General features: G+C 45.1%; 6 protein-coding genes across 6 annotated transcripts; 3 read left to right on the forward strand and 3 right to left on the reverse strand.

The window, feature by feature from the left end:
* Positions 1-4,157: 4,157 nt before the first annotated feature.
* On the forward strand, positions 4,158-4,466 carry KVR01_006015 (uncharacterized protein; the record flags this gene model as incomplete). Its single annotated transcript, XM_044787650.1, has 1 exon — positions 4,158-4,466. One exon carries the CDS (start codon positions 4,158-4,160, stop codon positions 4,464-4,466), a length of 309 nt encoding a protein of 102 aa, XP_044644818.1.
* Positions 4,467-5,420: 954 nt separating this feature from the next.
* KVR01_006258 (uncharacterized protein) lies at positions 5,421-7,691 on the reverse strand (the record flags this gene model as incomplete). The annotated part of the gene is made up of 4 exons (XM_044784328.1): positions 6,842-7,691; positions 6,314-6,715; positions 5,883-6,191; positions 5,421-5,792 (listed from the first exon to the last, which is right to left on the reverse strand). The coding sequence occupies exons 1-4, from the start codon at positions 7,376-7,378 to the stop codon at positions 5,421-5,423; spliced, it is 1,620 nt and encodes a 539-aa protein (XP_044645061.1). The 5' UTR covers positions 7,379-7,691.
* A 3,499-nt stretch (positions 7,692-11,190) lies between these two features.
* KVR01_006030 (uncharacterized protein) lies at positions 11,191-12,171 on the forward strand. The gene is made up of 2 exons (XM_044793525.1): positions 11,191-11,886; positions 11,946-12,171. The coding sequence occupies exons 1-2, from the start codon at positions 11,217-11,219 to the stop codon at positions 12,164-12,166; spliced, it is 891 nt and encodes a 296-aa protein (XP_044644833.1). The 5' UTR covers positions 11,191-11,216; the 3' UTR covers positions 12,167-12,171.
* A 989-nt stretch (positions 12,172-13,160) lies between these two features.
* KVR01_006081 (uncharacterized protein) lies at positions 13,161-14,132 on the forward strand (the record flags this gene model as incomplete). The annotated part of the gene is made up of 2 exons (XM_044784956.1): positions 13,161-13,557; positions 13,627-14,132. 2 exons carry the CDS (start codon positions 13,161-13,163, stop codon positions 14,130-14,132), a joined length of 903 nt encoding a protein of 300 aa, XP_044644884.1.
* A 199-nt stretch (positions 14,133-14,331) lies between these two features.
* On the reverse strand, positions 14,332-15,980 carry KVR01_006270 (uncharacterized protein; the record flags this gene model as incomplete). The annotated part of the gene is made up of 5 exons (XM_044793110.1): positions 14,332-15,119; positions 15,176-15,242; positions 15,326-15,621; positions 15,692-15,732; positions 15,841-15,980. The coding sequence occupies 5 exons, from the start codon at positions 15,978-15,980 to the stop codon at positions 14,332-14,334; spliced, it is 1,332 nt and encodes a 443-aa protein (XP_044645073.1).
* A 1,319-nt stretch (positions 15,981-17,299) lies between these two features.
* KVR01_005767 (uncharacterized protein) lies at positions 17,300-18,840 on the reverse strand. The gene is made up of 3 exons (XM_044788550.1): positions 18,559-18,840; positions 18,415-18,499; positions 17,300-18,347 (listed from the first exon to the last, which is right to left on the reverse strand). The coding sequence occupies exons 1-3, from the start codon at positions 18,762-18,764 to the stop codon at positions 17,385-17,387; spliced, it is 1,254 nt and encodes a 417-aa protein (XP_044644570.1). The 5' UTR covers positions 18,765-18,840; the 3' UTR covers positions 17,300-17,384.
* Between the last annotated feature and the right edge of the window lie 1,056 nt (positions 18,841-19,896).

Genomic DNA, 19,896 nt, shown 5'->3' on the forward strand with positions numbered 1-19,896 from the left:
AATAAATTAAATAATTATTTTTAAATGGTTTTATTTATAAAATAATAATCTTTTAAATTTATTAAATAAATATTTACTTAAATAAAATTAAAACTTATATATATTTTTAAAAATAATAATTTTATTTTATTTTATTTTAATTAATTTATATTAATATATAATTTAAATTATATAATACTTTTATATATAATATTAAATAATATTAAAATTAAATAATTTATAATTTATAATAATTTTAATTTTTAATATATTAATTTAAATAAATATAATTTAATATATTAATATAAAAATATCTTTTAATAATAAATAATATTATAAATAATTATAAAATTATTATAAAAGTTTTATATAATAAATTTAATTAAATTTATTTTTAAAAAATATTATATTTTATTTTTAAAGTTCTAATTATTTTATTTTAATTTAATAATAAAATTAAAAAATACAAATAATTTATAATTTAAAAGAATTTAAAAGGTTATAACTTTATTTTAAAATAATTTAAAATTTATAAAATTTTAAATCTAAATTTAAAGGTTTTAATTTAAATTTAATTTATTAAATAAAAATATTAAATAAATTTAAATAAAATTAAAATAAAATTAAAAATTAAATTAAAATAAAATTAAAAATTAAATTAAAATATAATATAATAAAATAATTAAATAAAATTTAATTAAAATTTTATAATTATAAATTTTAATTTAATATTTAAAATAAATTAAATATATTATATAAAATATTTTATAATAATTTTATAATTTATTATATTAATAAAAGTATTTATTTTAAAAATAATTTTTATATAAATATATTAAATTATATTTAATTAATTAAAATAAATATTATTAATTTTAATATAAATTAATTTATTATATATTAAAATTATTATAAATTATAAATTATTTAATATAATATTAATAAATATTATATATAAATATTAATTAATTAAAATAAATAAAAATAAAGTTATTATTAAATTAAAAATAATTTTTAAATAGAATAATTATATTTTATTATTTAGATTTATAATTTTAATAATTTTATAAAAGTTCTATATAATAAACTTAATTAAATTAACTTTTAAAAGATATATTATATCTTATTTTTAAGGATTATAATTATTTACTTTTAGCTTTATAATAGAATTAAAAATATAAATAGTCTATATATATATATATATTAAACTTTTAAATATAAAATTAAAAATTTATAATTATAAAATTCTAATTAATATTTATTTAATTATTTTATTTTATTATAATTTAATTTAATTTTTAATTTAATTTAAATCTTTTAAGTTTTTTTAATTTTATTATTTTTAAAAATTTAAAATTTTATATTCTTTAATTTTAAATTTAAAGTTTTTATAAATTTTAATATACTTTAAATTAAATTTATAATCTTTTATTTTTTAAAATATATTAATTATTTTAAATATTAATAATTTTTTTAAAAATAAAATCTATCTTTAAATAATTATAAACTTAATTATTAATTATTATTCTTTTTATAAAGTTATTAAAATTATAAACTTAAATATTATATATAAAAATAAAGTATAATTACTTTATTTAAAGATTATATTTTAATTTAATAATAATATAATAAATTAAATAATTATTTTTAAATAGTTTTATTTAATAAATATTTATTTAAATAAAGTTAAAACTTTAATTAAAAATAATAATTTTATTTTATTTATTTTAATTAATTTATATTTATTTAAGTTATATAATAAATTTAATATTTATATATAATATTTATTAATATTAAATTAATTTATAATAAATTAATAATATTAATTTAAATTAATTAAATATAATTTAATATATTAATATAAAAATATCTTTTAATAATATATACTATTATAAATAATTATAAAGTTATTATAATAAATTTTATATAATATATTTAATTAAATTAATTTTTAAAAATATATTTTATTTTATTTTAATTTAATAATAAAATTAAAAAATATAAATAATTTATATATATATTAAATTTAATATAATTAATAAAGTTTAATTAATTTAATTAAATAAAGTTATTAATTAATATTAAAATATATTATTTTAATTATTATAATTTATATGTAAATTAATTGCTTAATATTTAATTTAATTTATTAAAATTATTTAAAATAAAATAAACTATAATTATATAATTAATAATATATTTTAAGTAATATTAAATCTTTTAAAAGTTTAAATATAATTATTAATATATTAAAATTTGAAATATTTTAAATTAAATTTAAAAGAATTATAAATTAAAATGATTTATAATAAATAAATAATTTTAAAACTTTAATTTTAATAACTTTATTAAGTAAAAGTTTGAATTTATAAAAATATAATTATTTTAAAATTAATTAAAATTAATTAAATTTTTAAATATTTTATTATTATTATTTATTTATTTTAAAAATTTAATTTTTAAAAATTAAAGTTATATAAACTAATAAAAGAAATATATTAAAGAAAATATATATAAATTATTTTTATTTTTTAGTTTTATTATTAAATTAAAAATAAATAATTAAAATTTTAAAAATAAAATATAATATATTTTTAAAATTAATTTAATTATATTTATTATATAAAGCTTTTATAATAATTTTATAGTTATTTATAATATTATTTATTATTAAAAATATTTTTATATTAATATATTAAATTATATTTAATTAATTTAAATTAATATTATTAATTTTAATATAAATTAATTTATTAAAATTAAAACTATTATAAATTATAAGTTATTTAATTTTAATATTATTAAATATTATATATAAAATTATTATATAACTTAAATATAAATTAATTAAAATAAGTAAAAATAAAGTTATTATTCTTTAATTAAAGTTTTAATTTTATTTTATAAATAAATATCTATTTATTAACTTTATAAATACAATTATTTAAAAATAGTTATTTAATTTATTATATTATTAAATTAAAAGATAATTAAATAAGATAATTATACTTTATTATTTAAATTTATAATTTTAATAACTTTATAAAAAATAATTATTAATAATTAAATTTATAATTATATAAAAATAAACCTTCATTTTAAAAAATTTAGTATTATTTAAAATAATTAATATATTTTAAAAAGTTAAAAATTATAAATTTAATTTAAAGTAAATTAAAATTTATAAAAATTTTAAATTTAAGTTTAAAATATTTAAACTTTTAATTTTATTAAAAGAAAATATTAAATAGATTTAAAAAAAGTTTTAAAAAAAGTTAAATAAAATTATAATAATATAATATAATTAAATAAAAATTAATTATAAAATTATAATTATAAGTTTTTTAATTTTATATTTAAAAAAGAAAGAAAATATATATAAAATATAGATTTAAGGTTTTATTATAAAAAAATATTTAATCTACTTTATTATAGAGTACTTATTAGTCCTATATGTAATTAGCTTAGGGTCCTTATAGTTAGTAGAGTTAGTTGTTTGGCTAGTGTTGAGAGCTTGAATTCTTTAGGCCACACCACGGCCCCCACACCCACCTGTAGGTGGAGACCGTGCGCGGCCTGCCATCGGGCCTGTAACAACAGTCGCTTGCTTTGCCCCTTCCTTACGTACTTAGTTGGGTAGATTCTGGTCAGCATTCTGGTCAGCATCCCGGCCACGACCGTCTAAATATAGACGTGAAGCAGAAGCGGCGTTCAAAATGGCCAAATGGGCACCGTGTTGGCCCAAATGGATCACCGATGGCAACATTGGGGCAACGAGGGCCAGCAGATATGAGAATTGAGCAGGTCTCAAGGTCAGGTCGGTGTGCAGCCCACCGCGAACAGGTTTCCATCATCTCCTGGGCGTGGCCTTTTCTGCAACCACCTTAATGCGGTCCACGCTTATAATCTCATTAACCTCCGGCCACTGTGGATTGCACTATATAAGAGCCGTTGGCTGTTTTCCTATTGTCTTCAGAAGACGACATGTGCGCTTCGCTATACCATGTGACCAAGTCCCAGTTCGTTTCAAATCATCCATTCAATCCGGACAGCTTACTTCTTTTGAGCTGAACGATACCTTTCAAAATACACTTTTCTTTTAACTCAACCTCTCACCACCACACAGTCTCCAGAAACTCTACTGTCAAATGGCTGTAGCAGCGAAAAATGTCCCGCCGATGAGTGTAGAACTCGCCGTGACCAGGGCGCTCCAAAACTACTTCAACCGGACAAAAGACCAAAAGAGCGATGAGGAGGATGACAAAGCTTCCTACCAAAATTTCAAACACATAGTAGCAACACTCACCTTGGAGCAAGTTTCGCCCCTACTTGCCAAATGCAACCAGATTGCAAACACGGACGAGCGCGTCAGAAGGCACTTCTTGAACCAGTGGGAAAAAAAGTATCCGGAAAAGGCCAGGAAGGCCAGTTCCACGCTCGAAAAACGACACAAAACTTTGGCAAAGGCTTTACAATTGCCGTTATAGTCGGTCTAAAGTGCAAAGGGAGGCCAGGAATGTACTGAGACATTTGGGTGGGGTCTTTGAATGGTGTACCATTTGATGAGGCTTCCATCATCGAACATAGTTAATATCAATTAGACATCAATGATGGCAAGGTGCTTAATATCGTAGGGCAATGATTGCGTGAAGGGTTACTGTGTCAAGTCCTGTTCCTGTGTCACCACGTAGGAACCGGGCAAACAGCAAGGACTGCAAAAGCAAGTTGCGGACCTGCTCACGAGTCCTTTGAATGTATATCGATGCCACTACCCATAGGTTTTGATCAGACGGTTATCAGAATCCAATCTAATGATGATTCTTTGAAGTCCACAAATATGGCATTCACATCAGATGCAACTCGAACGTAACCGCGGTGGCAACACTTCTTCACACTGATACTGATGTATACGGCCCCTCGATCTCATTTCGCGGTGGAAATACTAGTAGTGTCACATGAGTCCTCTCGGCTCTCCAGCGTTGCGAGTATGCCAGTGATCAGCTCGCAGTCTAATTAGGATACGACATGCGGATTCTCTTATCCGCTCCTGAGACACGGAAGCTGAGACCATAGCACGTCGTCTTTTGAGGAGCTTCAGATGATGGTTTCGTTTCTCATCCACGTACATACAAAACGTACCTAAAGCCTTCATATAGTGGTAAACGGTCAAAACCCAGCGTATGAAAAGGGAATCGAACATTGAAGCACGGCCGGTCGTGGGGCCCTCGACGGGTAGCACATGAAGCTACCTAAGTATTTTAAATCGAGCCTTCCTTAACATGTTGATTTGTGTATCACTGGGGATCAAATCCACCGAGGCTTTATGCGATAGGTCTATGCACAAATGATTAAGGTGCTGTATTCTAGAAATGTTTGCGTGCCTCTATGCCTCTATATTCTATGTCTACACAAAAGCCTCCTTATTGAAAATGCCTTGTCACTCATGGGCTGCTATCCTCCGACTCGGACCCTCCACTGCCGTTCTCCTTGTGGATGACCCGCCCCTTAACGTCCGTGCGAAACCGCTCCTCCTCCCGCGCCAGCTCCTCCTTGAGCGTCTCGTTCGCCTTCCAGATCGGCTTGATCTCGAACAGGCGCTCCATCTTCTCGAGCGGGATGCCGGTGGTCTCGGGGATGAGGAAGAAGGCGTAGAAGAAGGCGAAGAAGGACAGCGTCGCGAAGAAGAAGTAGACGCCGTAGCCCATGGCGGCGAACATCTGCTCGGTGAAGCGCGACACGAGGAAGTTGAACAGCCAGTTGCTGGCGGTGGTGGAGGCCTGGGCGATGGAGCGGAAGTTGGGGTCGAAGAATTCCTGGGGGGGCGTGCCGTGTTAGCGTGACTGGCTGGACGGGGCGCTGGTCATGTGTCATGAGCAGGGAGGGGTTGGTGGTGTTGCACTTACCGAGTTGATGACCCATGGGGTGCCGTTCCAGGTCGGGGTGTAGACGGCGGTCCAGAGGTAGAAGAAGACGACGGCGGCGATGCCGCCGCCGGTGAGGTGGTCGCTGGGGTTCTCGGTGGGCTTCGCGACGCAGATGTAGGCGCCTATGACCCACATGCAGATGGAGCCGCAGATGGCGCCGAGGAGCAGGAGCTTCCTCCGCCCGAGCTGGTCGATCAGGAAGAGCAGCCAGAAAAATGTCATGATGGCCTTGATGACACCGAAAATTCCGGTCATCAGGTTCACCGTGGTGGACTCGATGCCAAGGCTCTGCAGGAGGCGTTAGTCTGCAGTCCAACAAACATAAGGGGCTCGGGGGGGGGCCGCTGGGATCCATGGGGTGGGTGGAGGGAGAGAATTGGTGCAGATAAAGATGGCTTCGTGAGACTGACCCTGAAAATAGTGGGTGAGTAGTAGTTGATGGCATTGATACCGCTGCCATTCTGCCAGAAGAACAGCATGCATCCCAAAAACAGCCGCCACTGCATGCTACGATCCTTGCTGATGGCCTTGAACGGCTGCCACAGGCCGACGCCGACGACGGTTCTCTGCGACTCGACGGCGGCGTCGATGCCGGCGACCTCCTCTATGATGTACATCTCGCCGGCGTCGAGCTGGCGGATCCAGCAGAGGTTCTCCATGGCCTGCTTGGGGCGGTTGTGGAAGAACAGCCACCGAGGCGACTCGCGGATCCACAGGGAGCCGATGAAGAGGAGGCCCGAGGGGATCAACTGGACTGCGAATGGGATCATCCATTGCGTGCGGCTCGGCTTCATGTGTTGCTCAATGCCATACTGATATCCGACGATTAATCAGCACAAGAGTCAGCCAGCCTGCAAACCCTGAGGGTCAGGGGCAGGACGAGGAGGGAGGAGGAAGGAGGAGGGTGGTAAACAAAAATCTGAGGGCACATGACTCACGTTTATCCAGAAGCCGATCAAGCCACCGATCTGCCAGCCAAGCTCGTACAGGCCAACGAGCCGGCCTCGGATAGCGGGCGGCGCCAGTTCCGATAGGTAGATCGGGATAATGTTTGAGGCGACGCCAGTGCCCAGCCCTGACAAGACCCGGCCCGCATACAAGATGCCCAGCCCGCGGGACGAGTTCGCGCCGCACTGCAGGCCCGATCCTAGCGCGAACGTGGCGGACGCGATGGCCAGGCAGTACTTGCGCCCGACCCAGTGGCTGAGGACGTAGGTCAGGAGGGCGCCGAAGAAGGCGCCGGCGATGAAGAGCGAGACGATGTTCTCGCTGATGAGGCTCCTCTCCTTGGCCGTCATGACGTCCAGCCCGAACTCGGCCTTGAAGGACGCGAGCGTCACCGTCGTGCCGATGAAGGCGCTCGTGTAGCCGATCATGTTGGAGCCGCACGATGCGATGACGGCGAGGACGTACACCCGCCAGTTGTAGACCGAGGGTGGCGTGGGCCGGTCCTCGACCAGCGTGAGTAGACCCATGGCTGCTGCTGTTTTTCTCTGGTTGGGGGGTTGAAGGTCAGGAGAGGACAGGAACAGCAGAGGGACGGGGTGCTCGAAGAGACTGCGTTTGTCGAGGGAGTCGGCCTTTTTGGACGATGCAAGATATCAGCGGGCGAGCGAGGTCGGGAGCGGCATTTGCGAGCGAAAAAAAAAATCCTGTGGATTTTTGATTTGATTTGCCCCTTACACGACTCTTTCTGCAGCCTGCTAGAAGGGTGAATGAGTGGGCCTGGCCAAACGCGTGGATCTCGTTGTCACTCCAGCGTGCGCCATTCCCCATGGTCTACGTCGCCCTCCCCGTATCCTATCATCTCCTATCCGGGGAAGTATGGGGGTTCTAGAGTGAGGCTGAGGGCATTTCCAGGGTGATAATCTAGTCCCCGAGGTCTCTCCGCGCCTTTTTCTGCGTGCGTGGGGGCCAACGGGGTGGAATCCCCATCCGAAGCCATCCGGGGTAGTGTTTTCCCCCAGTGTGGAGGGAACGTTCAGCCGGGGAAGACGAATGGGCGCCAGCATATATGTAACAATGCAATTCCACTTTTTCGCCTGGTTGGATTCGTGTCCATTGATGTGTCTTTGCGGCCAGTACGTAGAACGGCATCTGGCTCTGGTCGGCGGTGGGTGTCACCCTGCATAAAACCTTGAGGCGATGATGTCACATCCATGGATTGATTCGTGGCTCCCCGGCAAAGCTTGCTTCCATTCGAGAATGCCGTGTCGGAGCAGCACTCTGTTACTTGCCACACACATAAAATTTACAGGTAATATGAGAAAGGCGCAATGATTAAGGGAAACAGCGCTGCACATCATCTTCGGATCTACAGAAACGGCCAGGTCAGGTATGAAACTACCTGACGGGGAGTGTCACTCGGAGTGACTCACACTTGTTGACACTTGAAATCAGCTCGTGAATGCCAATGGCTCAATTGGATGGGAATAATGATCTATATCATGTGAATGGATCGGGTATGATGGATGTCCAGACTCCAGAACATATATCCCTCGGCTTCGCCGGAGATGTCAGCGGAGAGCAAACCGAGCTTGCAGGTTAGTTCAAAAGCCGCGCGTGCGGGATGGCGACACGACTCCCGATGTGCATTTTTTGGTTCACCAACACGGGCGTCCGGGGTGCTCGTAATGCAAGGGAAATGGGTCACAGGCCCACGGGTGAACCCTTAGCCTGGCGCCTCGCGGCGGAGCACGGAAGTTGGCCGAGGTCGGTCCGGAGCCAAGTATAAGAACCATCAACTTGATATCTGGCACCTCGAGGGCGGTGAAATCACTTTCGGAGCTGTGATTGCCTCGATCAACGGGCAGTGTTGGAAGTAAACATCGTGGGAACCAAGTGTTTGCAGCGCTGCCTGTCTTGTCGTTCCATTGGAAGTTATCCTGCCGACTTCAGATATTGCCGCGGTCTCCCTCAGGAGGCTACGCCCAAAAAGAAATTTGCTACATTGCTGCTACCAGGCGTGACTTATCTAGGAGACTGGGGTGTACTGTGTAGATGCCGTGCCCGTGTGGCGAACACTCGAGCGAAGCTCAACACAACACGGTGTGTTGCAGTGCCTACGGCAGAATGTGCTGCAGTGAAGGTATCAACTTCGCTGTATCCTCCATTCTTTCGAGGTGCATGAGGCCGTAGATATGAATGCAAAAACTCGTTGGCTTGGCTAACAATCTTTGCGCGGCGCGTAAACAATCTTGCGACCTTGTTTGGACGTCGCCACTGGATTGAAGTGCTGCTCTTAACGTGAGGACACGAGCTTTGGTTTCCCTCCATCCTTTATGCCCATGGACTCTCAATTTCGATGATGTTGACTTTGATTCTTGAATCAGAACGTCAAAATGCTGGGCAATAACAGCCATGGGGGAGGCATCTCGGCCCATGCCAGACCACAGGAAGGCAACAACTGGCCAAGATTTGCATCATAAGAGCCTCAACATACTGCATAATGAGAAAGATCCCCGTGCCTCCCAGGGAAAGGGCGTAGGTCATGTCCGCTTCCTGTTCAGGCCCATCCACTGCGCCGGGCTGATCTGCAGAGGCTCCAGATGAAGTGTCTCACCAGTGTACATTGAATTTGGTGCCATATCCACCAGTGTTTTTGCTGGGTTTCGCCAGTCACGATAGGAGAGGTCCCTATCAGGGGCCATTCAGGCCACGTGTGACCCAGACGGCCGGGTTCATTCACACTCTCTCCATGACCAACATCTGGGGCCTAGAATTTGGACCCCAACACATCTCATCACCTCAATTTTCCAATAAGCCAAGCAGATCTGGAGAGCTAGTAACAGCTGATTGATTTTACGACAGCCTTATGGCAGCGGGCAGTGCCGAGCAGTGGTCGATACTGATCAGTGACAGCATGCCCCTTGCCTGAACCTTCCAAGGTTGGCTCTGACTCTCAGCAGCCTCACGACACACCGGTAGACACCGACCACCACATTCGACTTTAGCAACAAAGCGCAACACATCTGGCTGGCCAAGATATGCTGAATCCTCGACGGGATCAGCACATCCTCAGAGCGTGGACGATATTTCATGCCACAGCAGTGACCGTCGTCGCTACAAGCCACTGGCAGTGTACCGACGGAAATTGACGACCGTCTCTTTGTTTTTGTAGTTCTCAAGCCTTGCCTCGTTGCCTATTACTTTGTTCTCTGTCATTGCAGAGAAACCAAAACGTTTTGCCAGATACTCCTCGGGAGATTTCACTTATTAGAGTACCCTACTAGTAGGGTAGGATTGATTCCATCTCGGCCAGGCATCCACATAAGTTTGTCCTTGTCTCCGTTCTTCACCACTGGACGCTGCGTCGTCGTTCCGCCTCTCCCCTCTTACTGCGGCTTTTTTCACCAACCATCTACCTGGTAAAATATCCGTCCCGCACTTCTGAAATGACACCGTCGTCAGCCTAGCGGGAGCTCCTGTGGGTGAGGAGAACACAGCACCTGTGCAGCGCCTGGTCAGGATCGACTCAGCCATCCATCTTTGAGGGCTTATGGGGTTATTCGATGCGGACAATCCGGATGACCGCCACAATGAAGACTGACTCTTGAGCTGCCCCAGTGTGCCCTCGGCGGGCGCGTCATTGAGTCGGTTGCCGTCACCGCGCCATGGATGGCATCACGGGAGGGTCAACTGCCTTCTAGCAACATCATCAAGGGCATCCTGACAAGTTTCACGAATCAACCCCTCCATGCGTCGTTTCAAATGTTCAGCTTGCGCTTTGTTTCCATCTCAATCCGTAGGAAAATCATTTCAGTGCCATCGACACCAGAACTGGGCTCGACAAATTAGAAGGGTCGGAATCTCCAACAGACTCCTATGAATCGCTTCTCGGATGTCTTCTAGAGCAGGGTGCTGTACACGCACGGAGGCATCCTGAATACTCTGACCTGCCGTTCCTAGTGCTTGTTACCAGTGAGCCAAGGCTCCGGTATGATTTTACAGTGCACGACAGGGGTGACTTTTTAGAAATCTAGCTTTACTACTTTTTATTTACCATCAAGTTAACCTTAGAAGAGATAAAAGAGTCTTATTTTATTGTTTTTAAAGAAGGGTTCTTACTTATTTTGGTTCAGTTTTAGAACCTTAAGAAATTGAAAGTCCTCTACGTACCTCATTCTAAGAAGTGGTTTAAGGTCAGAAGGGGTTTTTGGAAAGTTGCCCCTGTCGCGCACCATAGATTAGGTAAACAGGATCCCGGCCGAGAACAGTTGCAACGCGCCACCTGGGCTCCCGCTGGACACTCATCTCCCGTGACCGCGCCAAGGCCTCAGGGTGGGCTCTCGTTTCACCACATCACCAACAACCATGAGCTCCTCACGAGCGCAGCCACCGCCCGGCGTCGACCCCACCAAGTTCGCCCAGCGCGCCATTGGCCGTACCCCAGAGGAACATGCGGCACTGGAGAGGGTCCTGGCCGCGCGCCGACGGCGCCGCGGGGACGGAAACGGTGCCAGGGCGAGAAGCCGCTCGCCCGAGCCGGGTCCGAGCCGGGAACGTGCAGACCTGGCACAGCAGCGCCGGGACCTAGAAAGACGGGAGAGGTTGCTGGCACAGCAGCGGGAGGATCTGAGGATTCGGCGCCTTGAGCAGGAGCATGAGCTGAGGCAGCGCAGAGTCAGACAGGAACAGCAGCTTGCCGAGCAGGAGCGCCGGATTGCGGCCCAGGCCCATGCACAGGCACAGGCACAGGCTCAACAGGTTGCTGACGACGGTCTGTCTGAAGACGATGCTGAGAGACAGCATCTTCTATCCTTGTCCGTCGCACAGCGTCGCACCGCGCTGCTGACCCCCTTCGGGTTCACTGGCACCAGGCGCCGGGCCAAGGGGAAGAGCAAGGGCTCGGGCTGGCATAAGCGTGGATATCGGGACTCGGGCGGATACATGTGGATCAACGTCAAAATTGGCGAGGAGAACACCCAAGGGCAGGATGTTTGGGAAGGCGAGACTCTTGCCGGGTTTGTGAGCCACGTGTCAAGTAAGTACAGACGTTGCTGGCTTGTGTCCACACGTTGCTGACTCGACGGCACATTGAAGGTATGCGAGAAGATTCCGACTACGGTTTCCAGGCGCGAAATGGTACTATGGACTGGGACCTGCTCTTCCGGAAGAAATCTCTTCGTAAGCTCCTCGTGAGCCTCGAAGAAGCTGGGCTGGAAGACAGTGATGTCCTCGTTCGTGATTTATTCGACGGTGGAGAAACAGTTTATTATCGACTCTATAATGGTGACGGAGACTATGTGAAGCATGTATGGTAAGCGGGTCCTTGCAGAGGAGTGTCCAAGACCAGTTGCTGGCGGGGAGGTTTGTCTGACTGTGTGGGTGCGTTCTCATCAACTCGACTTCAACTTTATGCCATATCACTGCCTCGTGGATCTTAGTAGGGTTCTGCCTAAGAATTATATCTTGCCAGCCAGTAAACGACGTAACGATCTAGCTGTTTGGCCCTCTCTGAGACCGTGTAGCCACACACCGATGGGCGGACAACGTATCTCTTCTTGCTGTTCGAGATTTATCTGTACGGATTAAGTCCTCTCAATGGCAATATACCTAGGCATAGTAATTCCAATAATGTACATAATCGAACATTACTGTCTGGCTGCAAAGAAGTGGTCGGAAAGTTCTTTGTATTCAGTTGCATGTACAGGCCGTGATGAGGCATGTTGTATGAATCCTGGGATTTGCATAACAACCAGAAGCCTGCAGCCTGGGCAGGAGGATCTGTTTCTGGAAGACATACACAAGGTCGATCGATCTGCAGAAGGTGAGGAGAATTCAGCAGCAGGCAGCGAACGTACCTAGGTAGGATTATCCGCGGGCGTGAGTTCTTCAGGCTACCCTAGCTATGATCATGCAAGCCTCCAGATGCATATCGAAGCCATTGCAGTGATAATGCGTGTGATTGGACGTCGTTCTCTCAGCCCCACAGTTGACGCATCATAATACTCGAATAAGACGTGAAGTCCATAAGCAATTAGTTAAGCCATTTGTGTGCTGTACAACCCCAAACGTATGTAGTGTGACAGCCATTACTCACCGCTGTGGAGATACAAGAAGCCAATACCAGTACGAGAACGGAAATCATAGGTACTCAACGACTGAACCATTGGCAACTCTGGGAAATTCCCTCCAGACTCGGAGCATTTATCGAAGGGTAAAAGAGGTTGAGCGTTCTCCTCATTTTCTCCCAATTTTGTTTCCGGATAGAATAATAGCAAATCGGAAGTGAAGACCAATACCAATACAATATCGATGGCTCATAGAAACAACTTCCAACCTGCAGGGGCTGATGAGGAGCGGGAGCCATCCCGCGTGGTCGTAGAGGCTCAACGAAACCCACCTCCTCGCCTGAACGCAACTCCACAGTTGGACCCAAATCGCTTCAAGTTCGGAAAGAAAGCTCTAGGCGACGAAGCCTTTGGCGAGAGACTCAGAATCCTGAGCGACACCCATCTCTTCCCGAAAAAGTTTCAAAGACCCGGTGTCAATGTTGCGCCAGAATCGTATGATATCGAGCTAGCCATCCTGCAGAGGATGGTTATTCATGATCTTCAGGACCAGCTCGTCAATTTGACGAATGACATACACAACTCACGGAATGTGAGTAGGGGGATGATGGTCGTTGCGGGCAGGTTGCTAAGAGAGTACAGTTAGTGAACAGACTTGCGCACTAGGCGAAGACATTTGAAATACAGAGCAAACTGATATGATCTTTTAGCGGAGGCCATCCGGAACTACGACTTCATGAGAGAGCAAAATAGCCTGGCAAAGTCGATGGATACTATCGACCCGTTCCTAATCACGACTAAGACCAGGCCTGGTTTCATGATGCTGAGAGAGCACAACATGATACCTGTCCCCACGGATCCACCTGCCTGGTTAAGGCGCGTCGAGAAAAACATAGACGAAGATCAGGAATGGGACAGAAACCAGTGCATCCTCCCGGGGGGGTCGCGTTCGCAGAGGCAGGAGTTTATTGAAAGAAAGGGGTTGTTGGAAAGACTGACGATGGGCGTTGCGGGGGGCACTGCGCTGATCATCCCGATGCTCATCATGGTGCTGCATAAAGATCTGTTGACGACATTGCTCGTTACGAGCGTCTCGACTCTCATCTTTGCTGGGCTTCTGGCAATAGGAGGCAAGGGACTCAAGGGGGATACGGTGCTTGCTGCGATTGCAGCATACGCTGCTGTCCTCGTGGTGTTTGTTGGAGCCAGCTCGTGATAGCGTTCTGAGTCATAATGTGACTTGAAAACTGGGAGTAACAGACTGTTCAGTCGCATCATGGACTGTTGGTGTAAAGGAGCACTTGAGGTGGTGCGTATATACATATGTACCAAGAGTTTATTCTCTAATGGAGAGGCGGATCATCCCTTTATCAACATAACACAGTCTAATGCTCATTCCTGCCCAAAACGACTTTTCACGCAGCAGAAGCACAAGGCGTTCCAGTGCCTATTCTTGTCGGTTGATCTCCGGCGCGAATAATCTGCTCCCCATTCAGGTCCCGGACCATGAGCTTGTCCTTGTCCTCGGCATGCACCCTCTTCCACATCTCCACCTCCCCTCCGCCCCTGATGACGCCGACGCGCATCGTACTCAGGAGGTTGTGAGCCGCGTTGGAGTGGAGGTAGACCCCGCCGTTGAAGATCGCCGTGGCGTCCTTGCCGATGGCTGACGAGATGAGCGCCTTGCCGCCGGGGTGCTCCTGAACAAAGTCGGTGACGTCGTGGACCACGCCGGCGATCGTGACGAGCGCCCTCTTCTCGGCGCCGCCCTCCCCCTTCGACTGGGCAACGAAGTCGTCCCACTCGATTATGGGCAGCTGGTCGAGGGGCACGCCCCAGTCCAGCTTGGCGCGCTTCTGGTCGAGCTTCTTCTGCAGCTGCTGGACCCTCCCCTTCTCGATCTCGTTGGCCCGGAACTGCTTGAGGTCGTAGGCCAGGCCGACCTTCTTCCACAGCCAGATCATCCACTTTGTGGGGTCGTACTGGTACCACTCGATGGCGTTCCTGTAGTCCGAGGGGAACTCGTGGTGGAAGTTGTGGTAGCCCTCGCCCAGCGTCACCAGCGCCGTGATCCAGTTGTCGCGGGGGGAGTTGCGGTCGTCGAAGGGCTGGTCGCCGAGCCAGTGGGCGAGGGAGTTGATGCAGAATGTCGCCTGTTGTACGAACGTGGCACGGAGGACACCAGCGTAGATGAAACCGCCGACTGGGTGAGGATGTTAGTAATTCTGAGATTATGCTGCTCTCCGGGGAGAAACTCACACCAATCGCCCCAACCGAAGCCGCAGACAAGAGTGGGGAAGATCAAGGCCATGAAGATGACGCATTTCTAAACATCGTGGTCAGTAACAGGCGCGACATAACATTGGCCTGCCTCGGCCAGTCTCATCTGCATGCAGGAACAAAACGAACCAGGTAGTTGACATGCTGCCAAACAACAATGGGATCCTCGTTCAGGTCGGTGATATCCGAGCGTCCGATACGCTTCGGGTTCTGCTTCATGACGATCCAGCCGATGTGCGCGTACAGGAAGCCTTTCCGGACAGAGTACGGATCCTTGACGGTATCTGTATACCGGTGATGCGCGCGGTGGCCCTTGGACCACCACCTGATCGAGCCTTCAGCTGCTCCGACGCCGACTGCAGCCAGGTAAAGCTTCAGGGGTAATGTGGCCTTGTACGAGGTGTGGGCCCAGAGTCGGTGATATCCTGCGATGGCCCTCAAATCAGTCCATGCCCGCGTCAAGACAAAACGACAACCAAATTAGGGTTTGCATACCAGCCGTGATACCCAGCCCGGTGTTGAAGTAGTAGATAATGCTGAACAGCAGTGTCCAGCGGTTCAGTGGGTGAAAATAAGCTGCCGCGAAGCCAATTATCGGCACGCCGAAAATGAAGAAGGTGTTCAGCCAGTTGACATGGCGATACCAATTTGACCAGGTGATAGGGGTCTCTGTGATATGAGGTTTCTTGAGGTCATACTGTCTCGACCTCAATGGTTGGTAGTCCTTTGTCCCGTCGTTCACCATTTCACCTTGCACCGTGCCTTTTGTGTTAGACTCGTGCATCTGGGATGCCGCAGTCCGGCGGGCTGTCGACGAATCCATCATTGAGACCGCCTTGGGAACTTCCAGTGCAATGCGGAATGGCACTCGGAAGAATCGATTTAAATACAGGGGAAATTTTGAATTCAAAGGCTGGCCGTCCTGAGCCTCCTCTTGCACGAACTAGATGACAAGCGTGGGTGTTATCTATTATCTCCATCGATGCGGCTGACAGTCTGCCGAGGTCAACAATACCAAGTCTATCTCCTGACAGCCATAGGTTGGGACTGGAATCACGTGGTACTTCGGTTCTGTTAGTACGGAGTGTAGTGTACGCTGTTGGGGCGTCATAAATTGTTTTTGTTGGGATATCTAGGTGAACCCGATATTTGCGGGTGGGTCGTACGATTTAGCGTCCAAATCTGCTAAAAATCAGCTGTTTCAGCAGATCCAGGCTGCAGCGGCCACCTGCAAACTGCCACTGTAATCGAACGATTCCTCCCACTCCATCTTCACCTCTAAATTGATCAAACCATTCCCCGGGCAAGCGGATGGTGGAAAGATCGCCTTGAACATCCCTTAAGGTGGACCAATATCCACTACAGCCAGCCAGATTCAACCGGAACTAAGCAATGCACTACTATTGTGAAGTACGCTGCACAAACATTCAGTCCTTTGCCACGGTCCACGAATCTGCATTGGCCATATCATTGATTGCTTTCAAAAAGACAGTGCGAAGACTCATCTTGATGACTTTCATTCATAAACTCTCCGGGTCCCAACAGAGTAGACCTGCACCTGATATCGCATTTCGCGCATCAGCTGGGAGTTGATGACTTCCTCCGACATGACAAAAGGGCTGTTGGCGATTCGCTTTCTTGAACTCAGTTTTGACTGTGATCCACTCACCGTCATGGACAAGGTTCATGAGTAGGCCAGCGAGCGACGGTATTGGCCGGGTGAGGCCTCGTAGTACTATTAGTATCAAAGGCAAACCCAAACAACCAGCTACTGGAGGCTTCAAGGAGATGTTGGTTAATAAAGGAATAAGTTGGGCTTCAAACTGACCACAATACTGGCGGTTGTTGACGTCCGTGGCTACACGGCGGATGTACAAGCATCAACTTGAACTTCGTTCCCTATTTTGGAACTCTCCCCTCTTTGCAGTCGAGAGCAAGCATTCCTGGGTACGTTGACCTTGGTACTTCTCCCGCCCCCTGCAATCTCTATATCACAACATGGCCCTTCTCAAAGGATAATGTCTCGCGCAACACACGCCCAGTTTGGGCTTGGTACAAGCAATGCACACACTGCGCCATGAACCAAGGCAAGGTTATACCGTTGAACGGATTGAATTAAAATTTACACTGAAAAGTGGTAAGTTCTACTTATGCATTTCCCCCAAAGCCGAGAGCCTGGAACTCCCATCTAGGCCAAGCCAGTCGACTTGCGAGCAGCATCGATGATGATGTTGTTGTAGTCTCCACCAGCCTCCCACATAACAAAGCCCTTGAAGCCCATGTCCACAATGTACTGGCCCTTAGCCGCAATAGACTGGGCATCATCGTAAGACACATAGATCTGGCTGGTGGCGTTGTAGAGGAACGGCGTCTGGCTGCAGGTATCGTAGGTGTACTCGATGCCAGGCATGGGCTTGGCATTCTCGTCCAGGACGCCAGCCTCGGTGATCAGGCTCCAGAGCGGGTAGGTCCCGGACGGGGGCTGGGCGTTGCCGCAGTCGTCGATGGGCGGGTCGTCGTCCCAGCTGCTGCCCTGGAAGCGGTCGCTCGAGTTCTGGGGCGGGTACAGGTTCAGGGTGCCGTCGGCGGCGATGGCGGAGGTCTGGTTGACGCGGAAGCCGTGGCCGTAGGCGGGGAGGCCCAGGGTCAGCTTGTTTGCGGGGACGCCGGCGTCGATCCACGCCTGCACGCCCATCTTGCCCGAGCCCATGACGTTGCGGGTGTCGCAGGCCGAGTCGAGCGGGGCGTTGGGGCCTGCTGTCGAGGCCCAGGCGCCGTAGAGGTCGTAGTTCATGACCATCAGGTAGTCGAGCGCGTCGGCGAAGCCGCTCAGGTCCTTTGAGCGGTTGCCGGCGGCGTCGTTCCAGGGGAACAGAGAGGTGGCGGCCGTCAGGACCAGGTCGGGCGCCTGCTGGCGCAGCTCCTGAAGGAATGTGAGGAAGTTGGCCGTGTCATTCTCGTTGATGGCATTGCAACCGAGACCCTGCTTGAAGGGGTACTCCCAATCGAAGTCGAGGCCGTCAAGATGGTACTGGCTGACGAGGTCCAAGGCGTTCTTGATGAAGACTGTCCTGTTCTCCGCAGAGCCGACGTTGGATGAAAAGAACCTGCTCCCTGTCCAGCCACCAATGGAAACAAGGGCCTTCACATTCTGTTCGGAACTATGTCAGTGGGTGCCAAGTGAGATGCAGCCTGGTGGGACCTCGGGATTTACAAACATTCTTCTTGGCGTCTGCAACGAAAGTAGGAAGTTGCTCCGGGGCAGCCTTAGTCAGGTTCAAGCTGTGGTCCTCGCTGGTCTCACTGTGCAACTGTCAGTGGATGCCACAGAATACTGTGTGAACACACTCGTTCAAACTTACGCAAAGGCATATTTGATCTCAGTGTACTTGTCCCACTGGATCGATGACACTGGGTAGCCTCGGTTGGCGTGGTAGCCGGCGAAGTAAGTCGAGGCAACCAGACCACTCGAGTTGGTGGCCCGCTTGGAGCAGCCCTTTGGTGCAGCACTGACGAAGGGGACTGACGCTCCCAGAATGAGCGCAGTCAGAGATGTTGACAAAACCATGTTGAAAGAAAACAAAAGTGGAGTGTAAAAGAGCGAAAGAAGCTAGTAGTCTTACTGAATAGGCTGTCAATCCCGCAGAAGGATGGGGGGGAAAGATAGGATATAATAAACGATTTTCGGGCTTGAGCCAAAGTCCGTAGCATAGCCGTGATGCGGTCCCAAATAAAGCATTGCATCCATAATTAATCTCGGGAGGTGCCAAGACTAGGGGGTTTACGAACCTTATTCCCATGGTTGATGAATCACGCACGCACCAATCGCGGCAAGATCGGACGCCCAAGATCAGGCACAGGCGCCCGAGTGGCCAGTGGGGCTCTGCTTGTTGCAGGGAAGTAAATAAAGTAAAGAGAAAATAACTCTGGGCTATTTTACTTCTGGGCGCAGCTTGCTCAATGCGACAACCACATCATGGCCATTTCCGGCCGTCATCTGCCACCAGACGAACCTAAACTCTGCCCGATCCGATCACGCGAACCAACCACTTCGACGGCCCGGTGGCCAACTATACTTCCACAAGGGGAAACGTTGTTTCGCCCAGGTTCGAGGAGGATCAAATCCCGGGATACGATTCGTAGGTCATACGAGCTGGACCAGAACCTTCTTGCCGGTTAAAAAGGGTTCTCAAATCTTATCCATCTCGCACGTCCTGCGGACAGGCGGACTGCGGACGCCTTGGCAGTCCCGGTGCAGCATTGACGGTGTTTTCGGCGTGCCCTGAATTGCCCTGGTGGATCGCCACATGGGCCTCCTTGGCCTCGCGCTCCGCCCTGTGGGCCCCCTTTTCCTTCCCGCGTGCCAGGCTGGGTTGATCCATGCCCTCGGCATGTTTGGCACAGAAACACGCCGTTTGTTGGTTCCCTCCTGAGCTGCCTGGCTGCATCAATGGCAAAACCCCGGGCCGGCCACAAGGTGGCGGGAAGACTATAGCGGTAGAGGCTAATAAGTGCCGCTCGTGCCGAATGATTGGACGAGCGGCCGAATCACAAGAACCTTCCAAGCTCTTCACCCCTTCACCCCTAGAGGAGGTAGACCAATCAGTTTCATATCCAGCACAAACTATTCGGCAGCGATGCGCTAGTTATTGGGAGATCGACGCTGCGAAGTGGCATTTACAGAGAGCGTGAGTCTCCTG

This window comes from Diaporthe batatas (genome assembly GCF_019321695.1).
Source record: "Diaporthe batatas strain CRI 302-4 chromosome Unknown Contig00006, whole genome shotgun sequence".
NCBI lineage: Eukaryota > Fungi > Ascomycota > Sordariomycetes > Diaporthales > Diaporthaceae > Diaporthe > Diaporthe batatas.